Here is a 14,902-nt window from a genome sequence, read left to right as displayed (position 1 = left end):
CTTGTAAAAAATAAATTTAAAGTTAAAATAGAATAACACAATGAAAAAAGACCTATAATTAAACAAAACTTTAAAATACCATTCATTTTGGATTACTAGAGCAAAACCACTCCCATCAAACAATACATTAATGCCATATAACATCATTTAAATTCGGAATATGAATATATTTGGAGAGAATAATGTCTAAGCATCCCTGTGTTGAATAAAGTGTCTCTAGGGGCAAATTAGGGTCTGTCCACATCCCTTCCACCCGTGATCAGCCTAATGATGCGTCCATGTGCATCGGGAAGCCTAATTAAAGCGGGATCAATACGGACCCCTAGCGTAAGGTGGTCCTCGCGCTCATTAACGGAAGGGGATTTCTCCGGCCGGCCCCGCCCGAGGGGGTGCCGTGGCTATTTGCCCAGTGTCGGTGCCAACAAAAGACACGGACGAAAGGAGGGTCAATATTTGCTCTTATTATCCGCCTACCCGATTGGACTCCGGGGTCTTACGGTGCGGCAAAATGGCATTTTTAGCAGATGGAAACAGGAAGCGGCCAATGTAATCACCAAAAGTGCCTAAGCCCGAGCGGCTAGGTGAATAGTATTTGTCGTGCATGAGCGCTTTAGAGGTGACTTAAACAAACGTGGGGGGAGAAAAAAAATGTCATGCTAACCCTTTTTCAAACATTTTAAACCGTGGCGTCCAATCCATTTTGACTAGAAAGGCTAGCAAGGAATGAGTTCAGATTTAAAGGCATTAATGCGTTTTTTTTGGCTTTATTTCAATTGACATTGTGTTGCTCCTTGTGGTATACCTCAGGTGACCACTGGGGGCTGTGCAATAAGAATAAAATTGATCATAAATATATAGTGTATATATATATTAGAGTACGAAATATATATTTTTCTATACTATTAAACATAATAAGAAATTGGAATGATTATTTTTAATTTAAAATAATAAAATACAACATAAATATTATTTTTTCATTGTTTCCATCCCCCAGATGAACAGTTTCAGACCAACAAAATAAAAGCGGTCAAGGTTTTTGACTGGGAAAAAAAAAAACCAAGAATAATGTGTAGAAACCCTTTCACGCTGACAGATTGGGAGCATCAGTGCATATAAAAAAAATCCCTCTGAACATTGTAAAAGGGTGACTGAAGGTGTATCATTTCTGTCAAAAGACCTTTTGATTCCCTCTAAGAGCCCACTGGAGACCATCAAAGACACTTGGGCAGAAGAAACCTGCATGAGGATTTGATAAAAAGCTTCAATACGTCAAGGAGCGCTATAAAAGAAACCCCATGAAAAATAATCCTATTTGCTGCCTTCATCCCTGCCACCAAAAGTCAGCAAAACATGAAAACCACAAGGAGGCCATTTTGACTTGATATAAAGTCCACTGAGGGTCTTTTTAAGCCCCAGAAATATGGCTAATTAACAGCTAGCGGCTAGCTGGGTGACAGTTTTAAATGTTTATTTCTAGTTCCACTCTATCTGCTTTCCGGGTGTCACGTTGCTACGTCACAAGGCGTCTTTTGAAATCCCACCGGGGACTTTGGGCCACCAATTATCCGGCGTTGGCTGGCTTGTGACCTTATCGGCGCGCCTGTCAAGCGTCTTTAGCATTCAGGCGGAGGACCATGTAATTATCGTCGCATCCTAAATAAGAGCATCATGGTATCGTTATCAGACACTCGTCTTCCTTCAAATTAGTGCAGGAAAGGACCAAAATAACAACCGTTGACTAATGGTGCATGTATTTTTTATGGGATAACCACATCAATGGATTTAATCAGTGGGGAAATGCCGACATTAATCCTGTTTCAACATTGATCCCAGCTACTTTTTATAAGGCAAGGGACAACTTTTGGGAATAACTTGTTTAAAGAATGAAATGAAAGTCTTAAAATAGAAATAAAGTGGTAGTTTGTGGTTCTCAGAAAGTCAAGAATGTGGATTTCCCCCCCTAAATGCTTGGACAGTGTAGCCTGTTGTAAAAAATACAATGAAAATATATGTATCCCATAAAAAGAAACAAGTTTAATGATCTCAATCAATAACCATAACCTCATTTAATTCAATTTTAATTCAAAACAATAAATTGTATCTACGTGATGAGGCATGTATTGAGCTACAACGGGAAAATGTCGCCCTCCCATGGAGACCCTGCGCAGTTTCAGATTTTTAACCTCAACCCGGAAAAGCTTCAACTCGGAAGTGACGGAGTATTTTCTAAAAACACATGTGAAGACGTTCAAGCTATCGTTCCTGTCTCCTTCCAACATGGCCGCCACGGTTTGTAACGTGGACGAGCTCCTCGCCCAGGCGGAGCGCAACGAGGCGGAGAAGCTCCGCACTATCACCGTGGACAAGGAGCTAGATGTGGACTTTGACTTGGGTCACCTGCTGGCCTCCGACAAGAACCGCGTGGATCGTAGCGATTTGGCCGAGCAGAAGGAAGAGTTTCTCCGCTCGCTAGCACGCGACAACACGCAGCTTCTCATCAATGAGTTGTGGAAGCTTCCATCGGAGAGGGTCCAGGAGGTCGTGGTGGTCAAACTACCCGAACAGACGACGTCTTTACCCCGAGAGAAACCGATTCCCAAGCCCAAACCTCTTACTAAGGTTTGAAAAAAATGTCAATTGGTCTAATATAACAGTGTAAAGTTTATTTCTAATGTTACTATTACGTTAAATCATTAATAGCGATTGACCTATTACCCATATCAAAGTAGCGGCCCGCGGGCCAAATTTGGCCCGTCGTATCATTTTGTGTGGCCTGGGTAAGTCAGTGGCAGCCAGTGTATACTTGGTAGTTTTATATTGTGCCACTATACTAAAATGTATAAAAAATATGTAAAAATTAGAATAGACCATTTCTCATAAAAAATAAGTGATAATGTGGTGTTGATTATCTTTTTTCTTCTTTTCCCCCCTTTCAAAGTGGGAGCAATTTGCCAAAGTAAAAGGCATCCAAAAGAAGAAGAAGACCAACCTGGCATGGGATGAGACAGCCAAAGAATGGCGGCGTCGCTGGGGCTACAAGCGCGTCAAGGACGACACCAAGGAGTGGCTGATCGAGGTCCCGGGAAACGCTGACCCCAACGAAGACCAGTTCTCCAAACGCGTGACGGCCAAGAAGGAGCGGGTGGCCAAGAACGAGCTCAACCGGCTACGCAACATCGCCAGAGCGCAGAAAATCAAAGTGCCCGGCGTGGGATTGGTTCCCGTGGCCAAGCAGTCCAAAGAAGAGCTGGCCCGTGCCGTGGGCGTGGCTCGGACCTCCACCGCCTCGGCGGGGAGATTCCAGGAAGGGCTTCCCAAGGAGAAGCCGCTCAAAGCCACAGGTACGATACATATTACAAAACTGCATCCGTTTACAGTACATATGAAACATAAACAGAAAAAAAGACTTAAGTATTAACATACTCATCATTAAAGTAAAAATATAAAATACGAAGTACACAGTATAGTAAAAAGTACACAGTATAGTAAAAAGTACACAGTATAGTAAAAAGTACACAGTATAGTAAAAAGTACACAGTATAGTAAAAAGTACACAGTATAGTAAAAAGTACACAGTATAGTAAAAAGTACACAGTATAGTAAAAAGTACACAGTATAGTAAAAAGTACACAGTATAGTAAAAAGTACACAGTATAGTAAAAAGTACACAGTATAGTAAAAAGTACACAGTATAGTAAAAAGTACACAGTATAGTAAAAAGTACACAGTATAGTAAAAAGTACACAGTATAGTAAAAAGTACACAGTATAGTAAAAAGTACACAGTATAGTAAAAAGTACACAGTATAGTAAAAAGTACACAGTATAGTAAAAAGTACACAGTATAGTAAAAAGTACACAGTATAGTAAAAAGTACACAGTATAGTAAAAAGTACACAGTATAGTAAAAAGTACACAGTATAGTAAAAAGTACACAGTATAGTAAAAAGTACACAGTATAGTAAAAAGTACACAGTATAGTAAAAAGTACACCGTATAGTAAAAAGTACACCGTATAGTAAAAAGTACACCGTATAGTACAAAGTACACCGTATAGTACAAAGTACACCGTATAGTACAAAGTACACAGTATAGTACAAAGTACACAGTATAGTACAAAGTACACAGTATAGTACAAAGTACACAGTATAGTACAAAGTACACAGTATAGTACAAAGTACACAGTATAGTACAAAGTACACAGTATAGTACAAAGTACACAGTATAGTACAAAGTACACAGTATAGTACAAAGTGCACTGTTAAGTAAAAAGTGCACTGTTAAGTAAAAAGTGCACTGTTAAGTAAAAAGTACACAGTATAGCAAAAAGTACCCGGTATAGTAAAATATACACGGTATAGTAGAAAGTACACGGTATAGTAAAAAGTACACAGTATAGTAAAAAGTACACAGTATAGTGAAAAGTACACAGTATAGTGAAAAGTACACAGTATAGTGAAAAGTACACAGTATGGTGAAAATTACACAGTATGGTGAAAATTACACAGTATGGTGAAAATTACACAGTATGGTGAAAAGTACACAGTATGGTGAAAAGTACACAGTATAGTGAAAAGTACACAGTCTAGTTCAAAGTACACAGTCTAGTTCAAAGTACACAGTCTAGTACAAAGTACACAGTAAAAAAAAAACTGACGTTGACTTTTGTCTCCACTCTAGGCAAGAAGCGCAAGTTCCAGCCTCTCATCGGCGACATCTCCTCGGAGAAAACCAAGCAGTTGGATCTCCTCAAGTTGATGGACAGCAAGAGGCCCAAAATGAATATGGTCAAAGCCGTCAACAAGCAGATGAGGGAAGACGATCGCGAGGCGGCCGCCGCCAAAGGCGCCAAGCGGGCTGGCAAGAAGGGACGGCGAGATCGCGGACCACCATCTGCCGCCAGGGGCAAGGGCAAGAAGGGCGGCAAACCCACGGGAGGGAAACCTCAACGAGGAAAAGCTTCCGGGGGGGCAAAGAAGTCCAAAACTGGCAAGCGATGACTGAACACACTGCATGGACTTGTACATTTTTCCTCAAAAAAGACCTGAACTTTCCCCCAAAACATGTTTTGTTAGTGCAAATAAAGGTTTTCCAGAAATCCGCATATTTAACCTGGATTTTTTTTTTGCAAACTAACATTAGTAAAACAGTAAACTATGCCAAAAAAATGCGTCCATTTTGATCAATAAGCAATTCCCCTTAAAAAAATTCTAAAATAGTGCAAATGTGTACTCACTATAATTTACCCCAAAGTAACTTTATTTAATACCTCTAATAAACTAATATTTCCATCTCCACGGTGGTGTTCTTCTAAGACGCGTCCTCATCAATTAGATCCCTTTTCTAAGCTGCTTAAGCGCGACTTTTCATTACGTAAACCTTTTGGCCTTAGTTGTATTTAGCGACCTGAACTTGACGTCAATAACTTGCCGGCGGCGCTGGCGCTCGTTTCCCCACAAAGTCGCTCAACGGCCACTTCGCCAAAATGCAGAGCGTCTACCTGCACAGCCGACATCAGCAATTGGAGGTCTTCACCACCGTGCTCGCCCCACGAGGTCAGTTCACCTTTACCGTCAACGATAACATCCATTTTTTTGTCCAAACCATCCTGACCACTCCCGCTTTCCCACAGGTTGCCACCCGTACCAAGAAAACGACGAAAAGGTGAGTCACTTTCCATTTTTACCAGTTCATTATATATAGGTTGAAAGCAACCAAAAAATCCTGTCATTTCCTCTGAGATGATTTGAGATATGAGCATCCAAGTCAAATTTCTTCTCAAAGCTAAGGGGATTGTGCACGGAAAAGATATTTAGGAGCGGCTCAGAGGCTGCTTTTAGGTTTTCTGTTTGACCAGCAGTGGTGTTGCGCATTTGTTAATCCCATTGACTGCTAATCCGCTGCATTCAAATGGTCCCTTTCACTGAATTCAAGCACAAGAAAAATACATAAAAATAGCTAAATATATGTATTTTTAATATTTGTTCTGGCAAAAAAAATGTTCGTTTGTGTTTTTCATGTCATATCCATGCTTACAAATAAAATGACCCCAAAATGTTACTTTACATGGAAGTTCTGGCACTTTGACCTTTTCCCTCACAAGGCCAAAACTTTAACTCATATTAAAACCATATGCTGCAATTTTGATAATAACATCAATCCCATCCTTCATTCTTGAGTTATCCTGACCACAAACAGCCCCCCCCCCACAAACACTAACCACCTTATTGTCCCCACTAGATGGCGTCAGTCCGCAGCTACACCCCCCATTGGCCGAGCGAGATGGACATGACCACCACTGACGTCCTATCGGCTCTGCCCGACGATTTTTCTGATCGTCTGCAACACAGCCACTTCCCGGAGATCGTACAGGTGCTCTCTCCGGTCCTTCTAACTCCAAATATTGCATGTCAAAGGTCAACATGTTTTTATTTTCTCTCTTCCCAAGGACAATGTGTCCTCCAAAGTTGACGTAAAGAAGACAAGGAGCGTTTCACAGAGAGCCGCCTCCTTCTCGGAGGCCGACGGACGCTGCCATAGCGCCAGGTAGGACCGACACCCCCCCTCTTACCCTCCCATCGTGCAACTCACCCGACAGCTGTTGCCCCCCCCCAACCCAACCCAATCCAAACATACATGACCCCCCACCCCACCCCCCAACAGGTGGCCCTTCATTATTTAACAAAGCACTTCATAGCATCTCATTAAAGCCACAGCCCAAGGGGAACTATTCCAGAATGTACATTTTTGGCCTAAAATATATAATTCTATTAGTTATAAATAAATAAAAAATTGTATCAACTTTAAAAAACAGACTATTGTTTGCGATCGTTATGTCTTACCAGTGGAGATTTTTTAAAATCAAATTAATATGGTTTTTATCAATGTAATGTCCAAATTATCATTAATTTTCCTCATTAATCAAAAAATAATACTTTTTAAAGTTATTTTTTTAACAAAAGTACTTAATAATATTTCATTTTGGTTCACTATTACAATATAGAAACTATAATAACCACAATCATTTTAAAATTCTACTAGTTATATTCATTTTTACTATGGGGAAAAAACCTTTTATGTTTGTATTTTGCAACTTTAGTTTGAAAATATTAAGTTGTGGTTCACCACTATCCACCACTAAAATAACCAAGCTGCCCTCCCTCCACCCTCCCCACTTTATTATGGTCAAATGACCACATTGAGGTCAGAAGACCAATCATCTCCATTGTTTTGGCTTCTTTCCAGCGGTCCCATTTTGCAAGGCCTCCGCAGGGGGAGCCGCTCGGGAGGGCAAGCGGAGCAAGACCCCGTGCGGGGGTCGGCGTTGTCCCCCGCCAGCCCCCGCGACTCCCCTCACATGCAGCGTTCCCCCGGCCTGCTGCACAGGATGCTCTCCAGGTGTCGCAGGAAGAGCGAATGTCAGGGGACCTCAAATGGGGCCTTTGAGGAAGACTAAAACAAACTCCCTATACACCAATCCCCATTCATGTTTTCAAATGTTGCTTTTCTCAAAATAAAAACAAAAAACTCATCACCTTTTGGCCTAATTTAAAATAAAAAACATCCCTTTTATTGGGCCAAGCCAAAATTCTCAAAGGGGTCCTCCAAAATCCGAGGTGTCCCCAAGGGAGCGTTCATCGGAGGTCACGGGACACCCGACGCTGACCTATATGGGGGCGCCGAAGCATCCAAATCGCAGGATGGAATCTCCCGCCCAAAAAGCGCATCGCCGCGTAGCGAGGGAGGGCCGATTGGTGGCGACTGGGGGGGTGGGGTGGGGGGTTTCGTCGTGTTGGCCTGCCAGATGACGGCTCTGTCAGCTTCATAATGGGCCGCCATCTGCTGTCTACTCAACACAAAGGCGACCTGTGAGCATGTGAGTGTGTAATTGTGTGTGTGTGGATAAAAAAAGGGAGCACTTTTACAAAAACGGGGAAATGATTAAGACCATGCCACACTAATAAGATTATCAGGAAATAAATATGAGGAAATGTCATCACTTTTTAAGATACACTAGTATTTCCTTGAAGGAATTAACCATTAAAATCCATTTTTTTAATGGGTAAGGGGATTTAATATGCCAAATTTTACATTTATGGCCTAAACCTGCATTGAGATAAATTGTAATCATAATATTTCAAATTTTAATGTCTCAATTGTCATCTAACATTATTCTTTTAAGCAAATAGGCCATCATTCCCTTGTGTTTTTGACACCAGGATCCAAATAAGAGCAAATGAGGTCTGACTCATCTATCCCATAGTCCCCCCCCCCCCCCCCCCCCCCCCCCCCATGGACAAAAGACCCTCTCGCACGGGGTCTCAGTGAGCAAAAGGATGTGGCGCCCGAATATGTGGGCGCCATAAGGCTAGTGGTCCTATTCTCCCCCCATTTGGTGGCCAATTGAGTGAATGTGTACAGGACAAAAGGCCCCCTCAGGGGGCATTAAGTCACGGCCCAGTGCGCCTCTTTATTACCGGCAGCTGATCTCCGGGAAGGGGGTTTCTCGTGCGGGTTGAGGGGCTCACATCCCCCCTACTCACCTGTCGCTAACACCTGAGGTGGTCATGTGATGACCCAATTGGAGTTGAACCTAAACATCATGCTAACAGGTCATGGGAAATTGATTAATCAAGTTAGCATTAATGTAAATAGTAGCAGAAATGCTAATTATTTAAAATGCCTTTTTGTAACATCAAAAATGATAAAGCCAAGGTCCAAAAAAATGTCATTTATTGATCTGAAATGAAAAGCAGCTTGACACCTGCGCTACAAAATGCTACAAAAAACAAGCTTGGTTACAGTAGTATTGCTTCTAATTAAAAAACTGCATTAACTCCAATTCTAAAAAAACCCAAACAATATATATTTACAAATACCCTCTCATAATCTTTACATTTGATCTCCTTGACAGGATTCCCTTCTTATTCTCACTTGTAATACAGGATCATCCAGATTAGACAAAACAAAAAAAGACCCCCAATTGTGTGGTTTTTAAATCCAAAATCCGCTAATCTGTGTGGTAAAATATTCAATTCACGTCAGTGTTGGATTAGGAAAAACAAGATTACATCAAAATGTAAATTCTACATCTTCACAAAATCTAGAATTAAAAATAATTATTATTTTTTTAAAAGAGTGCAATTTGTCTATGATTAAAGGTCAGAAATCCGGTTAGCAACAAATCGCACAAAGATAATTGGCTAGATTTAAAAAGGTCACCAAATGTTTTAGTATTTCCATAATTGCTCTCGTCAATAAATAAATTAGTAAATAAATAACAGCTAGTGCTGTCGTGAACTTCTTTTAGAATGACTACTTATGCCTGTTGGATTTATATTAACATCTAAAAAGGATAATAAATACAAAATTTTAAAAAAAATGTCAACATGTTCCATTGAAATACATTCAAGTCGGCTGCGGACTGACGGACAATATTTTTTTAAAATTTCCCCTTCAAATTCATTCGTTCATCTTCTCTAAAAAAAATGTAAAAACAATAACAAGTGCTTATCTTTAACCAGATGATAATTTTTTTTATAAATCCTGCCGGTCAAAATATTTTAATCAAATTTCCAACCCCTCAAAATGGTAGAATATTTACTCTTAATAAAAGAATCTGTACCGACTCCCATTTACCAATAAATTAAGAAAATTTTAAATAAACGAATGAATAAATATATCCAAATAATAATTGTTTCCCTTCAAAAAATTATTTTTAAAAATTAAAAACGGCGAAATAAAAATGAACGAACTTAACCCCTTGATTTGAACCATAACAAGTATAAAAACAACTTTCAAAAAAAATTCAAGCCTTAACCGATTGGCTGCCACTAGAGCACGAGCGCCCTTGTGGGCGGAGCCATGTCCAGGTACTGGCGAGCCTGCTCAGTGACGGTCAGCTGATCCTCCGTCTTTCCGTAGATGACGGCATCCCAGTCTTTTCCCCTGGATGCTTGAGGTTCGGTCACCTGTTTTGTCGGATCCAGGGGGTCCTTTTCCAAGTCGTGGCGAGGGGGGTGGGACTCCGCCATTGTCAGGGAAGGAGGGGGAGGGGCCTCCTGTAACTCCTCGTGAGCCTCATTGCATGTTGAGCTGGACAGGAGACTCTCATCTGGAACCTGAACGACCACAAAAATGTTAAAATGTGTCTTTATTTTTGCTAAATATTAATCCTAAGGTCTACTTTTTAGTTTTGTGTATTTTAATACCCCAACATTGATAACTGCCATTCTTTTTTGCCCTCAGTACGATATATTCAACCACCAGAACTGAGCGTTGCAAGGCTGTCCATCTTGAACTGACCTGTGCATCATTAAGCTGATCTTGGATCAGATCCATATGAAGAGCTTCTTCCCCCCACAGTTGCAGTACCAGCGATTTGCGTACTTTTCGAGCCGGACCGTCCATCTGCAAAAGTACATAAAGAGTTACAAAAAGGGAGTTGACCTGGTATGTGTAGTCCTTACATTTTCCTTCCACGCTCTGTAGTCGGGATGCGATACTGTTGCTCGGTTAAAAATGTCCGCATCGGCTTCTTGTTTCAGAACTTCCCGAATGTCTTCTTCCAGGAGGGCCAAAGGCTGTGGCTGAAACGTGACATCAATATCGACCGATTTAAGGTAAATTGTGGGAACTGTGCAGTTTTCTAAACACTCTTACCTCCATTTTTAGAGGCCCATGCATTTTCTCCTGAGCCGCCAGAGCATTTTTAAAGGGGGTCGGCGTCCTGGGGGTTGGAATTGCTACTGTTTTGCGTAACTTGGGTGTCCTGGAACTGAAATAAATCAGAATGATTGTTATCTGTATATTTGCATATAATATAATAATGGTTTGTGTAAGGCAAAATGTACCCATCATTCTCTTTCTGGTGTGTGGGCGTTGCCAGGAGACCTCTTTGTCCACATACAGGCGTGGAGGTCAGCGCCGGGAAGTCCAAATTCAGATGATCAGCGCTCGATTTAGTGTACGACTGCAAGACGAGACGTCAAAATTAAAATCCAACAGACAGATGAAGCAAAGCTGAAGTGAGGCGGTTTACCCGAGATGGTGTGAAGCCTGGAAGCTTGGTGGGGGTTCCCTTGGGCGTGTTGGAAAGGTTTTCCAGGAAAAAAGAGGAGGTCCTGTCACGCAAGGGTGACGGATCGCTGCGCAACTTTTTGCGCTTTCTGGAAGATGCTTTAGAGGAGGCGGGGGTGGTCTCGTGGAGGAGCGAAACCAAGGTGGTCTGGTCGTGGCAGAGAGCCGCCGTATCTGCCAGGTCCAAACTGGCAACGTTGCTCCATACTGAAGGGTCCTGTATGGCAAAACATGGCAACCCTCAATACGCATTTGCATAGTTCTTAATCATTACTTTTGATTGATTCTATCCTGACCCAATTTAATATTTTGCATTATTTACTGATATTTTTGACCTGTGTTGTAGTTTTATCAACTTCAAAAAAAATATTAATTTATTTTTATTTTCATTTCTTACCAGATCTAAGATGTCCACAGACTCTGCAAAGTCACGCATACTTTGCAGAGTGGTGAGCATGGGGGCCCCCCGCGGCGACCAGGACGTCATGTCGACGGGCGCCTCCTGACCGCTACCGTCGTTCGACCAGTGTGAGTATGACTGCGAGCTCTGGGAATAGAGCGAGAGAGGGTCGGAAAAATGAGCGTTATTGAGGTGGTGGGGGTCCCAGAATGTTGGCAATGGGGTGGTTGAAGCGTCAGGCCAGTCCAGATGAGAAACAAGATGGGAAACTAGCAACTAGAGAAACACTAAAGCAGGGGTGTCAAACTCATTTTCATCACAGGCCACTTTGACCCGAATTATATTTGTTTTCAGAACAGTTTAATTGATTTATTTTTTGACAAAATATAACAAAAAAGGACACAATATATTTATATTTTGTCTTTATTTGTAAGTTTTTTTAATTTTAAAAGTAAATCAACTTTATTTGTATGTATTTTATTATTTAAAAACCAAAAAATGCAGTTTTTTTGTAAACAAAAAATGTGATTATGCGTTAAATTTCAAACATTTATTGGTATATTTTTGAAAAAGAAAACATGTGAGTTTGACACCTGAGCACTACAGAAAAAAAGTTTTGGCATAGATACACTGCAAAATAAAATCATTTTAAATTGAAAATACACACTTTTTTGCAGGGTATCTATGTCGTAAACACACGCAAGCTAGCGGCTAATACACAACAGGTGCTGGGAAGGCTGCTGTGCTTACACATGGGACTCTCCGACGAACTTCGCTCTCGGCTGACATAAGCAGCATCTTGAGCTCCGTTATTCTTTGCTCTCGTTCGGGATCGTCGGGCCAGGGTGGCTGAAACGGGTGCGGCAAGGGGCGGATGTTAAAAAAAAAAGGACGCCGTTAGCAAGAATAGGAGAAGGAAAACACCAAAACACACTTAGGAAAGAAAGAAAATAAAGGATTTCGAGTATACAGGAAAAGCGAAAGGGAAATCCAGTAAAGAATAAATGAAGATTGGAACCGCACCTGGTTTGGTGGTGCCTCAACAGAGGTCAAAGGTTGACGTGGCGACTGCTGCCGCCTCTTGCCGCCATGGGTGGACGTGCATGTGTTAGCGTTAGCATCCTGCAGATAGCCTTCATGTTCCACTTTCCTCCTCATGGTGGAGTTCCAGTGATTCTTAATGGAGTTGTCAGTCCTGTGTCAAAAATGTTGGTTTTAATACATTTTAAGTCCACACTTTGACCTTTTTTAGCACTTTAGCGGGCTTTTGACCTTCCGGGTAGTAGTTTCGAGATCTCAGCCCAACGATTTCCCAGCCGTTTGTGGGCCTCGTAGATAATCCGGTCCTCTTCTTGCGTCCATGACGATTTCTTCACCTCCGGGTTGAGGTGGTTATGCCAACGTTCGCGGCATTGCTTGCCGATACGTCCCTTGAGATGCTTGGCGATCACTGACCAGCGCTTAGGGCCGTACTTACGCACCAAGTCTATCACCTAAAAGAGAAATAGTGCGTTTCAGAAATAATATTTACTGTACAGTGTATTATTCATTCATTCGTAGCTGAGTTAGCACTCCCCCCCGCCCTAAAGAAGAAAAAACTAAAAGCAACCACTTGTGTGCTGTTTTTATTAGCAATGATGTCGTGGAGAATTTGAATCCGGCGCCCCCGGCCAAAGTCAAGAGCGGTTTCTTTTGGGCGGTAAATAAAAATATGGCGCTAGCTCTACCTTCTGTCTACCGTATCTTCTTACCTTCTGATCCTCCTCCCTTGTCCACGGTCCTTTCACCAGCTCTGGGTTGAGTACCTTCTGCCAGCGGTGTTGACATTGGCCATCTGTCCTCCCCTGATGTGGAGACAAAAAAAACAAACCTCAATACACTCATCCGTTAGCCATTTTTGTCCTACTTAGCGTCTCGAAATGGTGCCCACTTACAGGGAAAAAGTTAGCGATGACTTTCCAAGAGTCGCTCCCATTTTGCTCCACTAGCTTTTTTAGCTTTTCATCCTTTAAGGAACAACAAAAACAAAATGAGCTCAATTCTTGTCCAACTTTTTCAAAAAATGATAGCCTTACCTCATCGCGAGACCACTTGATTTTTAAAAAAAACTTCTTGTCTTTGCTCCTTTCTTTAGTGTCCGGATCTTCATCCTCGTCATGGCTGAGCGTGGACATGTTGCCGAATGATGGAGAAAATCATGAATAATAATGATGGTAAGATGAATTTATTTAAATACTGTGTGCTTCTTTGATCCATAAATGAAAGGAGACTCCTCCCCCTTCGCTTTCTCTTATTACTTCAAAGAATGAAATGACCAAACTGGACCAAAAGTCTTCAAAGAGCAAGTAGGATGAAGAAATTGACCAATTGTGTTTAAAAAAATACAAATATGGAGGAAAAAAATTGACTAAAGATTTTTTAACCCATTGATCACCATTTAGGGCAAAAGTTGTACAATTCACTGGAACGGAATTGTTTCTAATATATTTGTACATTTGCCAATTGCTTGGTCATGTAATTTTCATCCAATATTTTGGAAGGAAAATGTTCCCTCCAAAGTTCCATCACTGTGGAAACTCTTATTAAGTCACTTGGATGTTGGCAGCAACAACTTCTGTCAACATTGTAAGTAGAAAAGGAGGGGTGAGGGTTCTTATGAGCTACAAACGGGCTCTTTCACCTCCAGAGGTAAGTTGAGATGTGACAAATCCCCAATTATGTCCAAATATGAAATTCATTTATCAAATCAAACTAAAACTTCCAAACTCATTTAAAACATATATTTTTCTTTGTTTTTTTCTTGGAGTTCCATGTATATACGTTCATAATTATAATTCAAATCCATAGTATTCATGTTATAAGGTACCCACTTTTGTTGCTCTTGCTATATTCTAAAAATATCCATTAAATAGTATATTAACGTAAGTCGACAAAAGTGACGTACTAAAACAGTGACCTCACTTTACGTCAGTGCACCCACCTGCGTGAAGAATTCCCGTTGTCCATGACAACCGCCGGGAAGCGTGGACTTCTGCGTGTTTTTATTCCTCAGCTCACTCAAATGCCAAGAAAGTGGACCTTCATCCATCGAATTGTCCGTGAGAGATGACTTCTGATATGTATTATTCCGATAGCCATATTGCTAATTAAGTTTTCATAATTACTTTCTACTAGCTAAAAGCAAGTTCATAGGCGGTAACGTACATTCGAATAAGTAAACTCGTTCTCGTACAGTAAAAAAATCAATTAACAGACATAAAATTTTAACTAAACTGCTAAAAACATGATCAATTTAGCTTTCGTTACTTGCAATATGGACACCCTCGCCTCCCTTCATCCGATCGTGTGTTGTTTGTCCATCCCGCCGATTCTCGCGCCAACCCCCTGCGCGGGCGGCCTCTCCTGTGATTGGTCAGAAGCGAGG

At 41.2% G+C, this 14,902-nt stretch overlaps 2 protein-coding genes and 1 long non-coding RNA gene across 4 annotated transcripts; 2 read left to right on the top strand and 1 right to left on the bottom strand.

The window, feature by feature from the left end:
• Positions 1-2,211: 2,211 nt before the first annotated feature.
• Positions 2,212-5,103, top strand: rrs1 (ribosome biogenesis regulator 1 homolog). The gene is made up of 3 exons (XM_077736556.1): positions 2,212-2,619; positions 2,939-3,341; positions 4,680-5,103. The coding sequence occupies exons 1-3, from the start codon at positions 2,278-2,280 to the stop codon at positions 4,997-4,999; spliced, it is 1,065 nt and encodes a 354-aa protein (XP_077592682.1). The 5' UTR covers positions 2,212-2,277; the 3' UTR covers positions 5,000-5,103.
• A 1,329-nt stretch (positions 5,104-6,432) lies between these two features.
• LOC144209589 (uncharacterized) lies at positions 6,433-14,724 on the top strand. Of its 2 annotated transcripts, XR_013329174.1 has the most exons (6): positions 6,454-6,545; positions 10,248-10,451; positions 10,547-10,621; positions 11,479-11,606; positions 13,111-13,177; positions 13,613-14,724. It is a non-coding gene; the product is annotated as an uncharacterized LOC144209589 (long non-coding RNA). The 2 variants fall into 2 exon arrangements; XR_013329173.1 differs by lacking the exons at positions 10,248-10,451; positions 10,547-10,621; positions 11,479-11,606; positions 13,111-13,177; positions 13,613-14,724 and adding an exon at positions 7,245-7,530 and having other exon boundaries at positions 6,433-6,545.
• Positions 8,758-14,810, bottom strand: mybl1 (v-myb avian myeloblastosis viral oncogene homolog-like 1). The gene is made up of 15 exons (XM_077735996.1): positions 14,785-14,810; positions 14,459-14,556; positions 13,554-13,638; positions 13,413-13,484; positions 13,230-13,322; positions 12,751-12,971; positions 12,502-12,673; positions 12,229-12,327; positions 11,476-11,625; positions 11,041-11,295; positions 10,853-10,971; positions 10,662-10,776; positions 10,469-10,588; positions 10,305-10,409; positions 8,758-10,120 (listed from the first exon to the last, which is right to left on the bottom strand). Exons 2-15 carry the CDS (start codon positions 14,482-14,484, stop codon positions 9,833-9,835), a joined length of 1,920 nt encoding a protein of 639 aa, XP_077592122.1. The 5' UTR covers positions 14,485-14,556; positions 14,785-14,810; the 3' UTR covers positions 8,758-9,832.
• Between the last annotated feature and the right edge of the window lie 92 nt (positions 14,811-14,902).

The sequence above is a fragment of the Stigmatopora nigra genome, chromosome 16 (assembly GCF_051989575.1).
Source record: "Stigmatopora nigra isolate UIUO_SnigA chromosome 16, RoL_Snig_1.1, whole genome shotgun sequence".
Taxonomy (NCBI): Eukaryota; Metazoa; Chordata; class Actinopteri; order Syngnathiformes; family Syngnathidae; genus Stigmatopora; species Stigmatopora nigra.
Note: the sequence above shows the minus strand (reverse complement) of the source record. Positions and strands in the feature narration are given on the sequence as shown.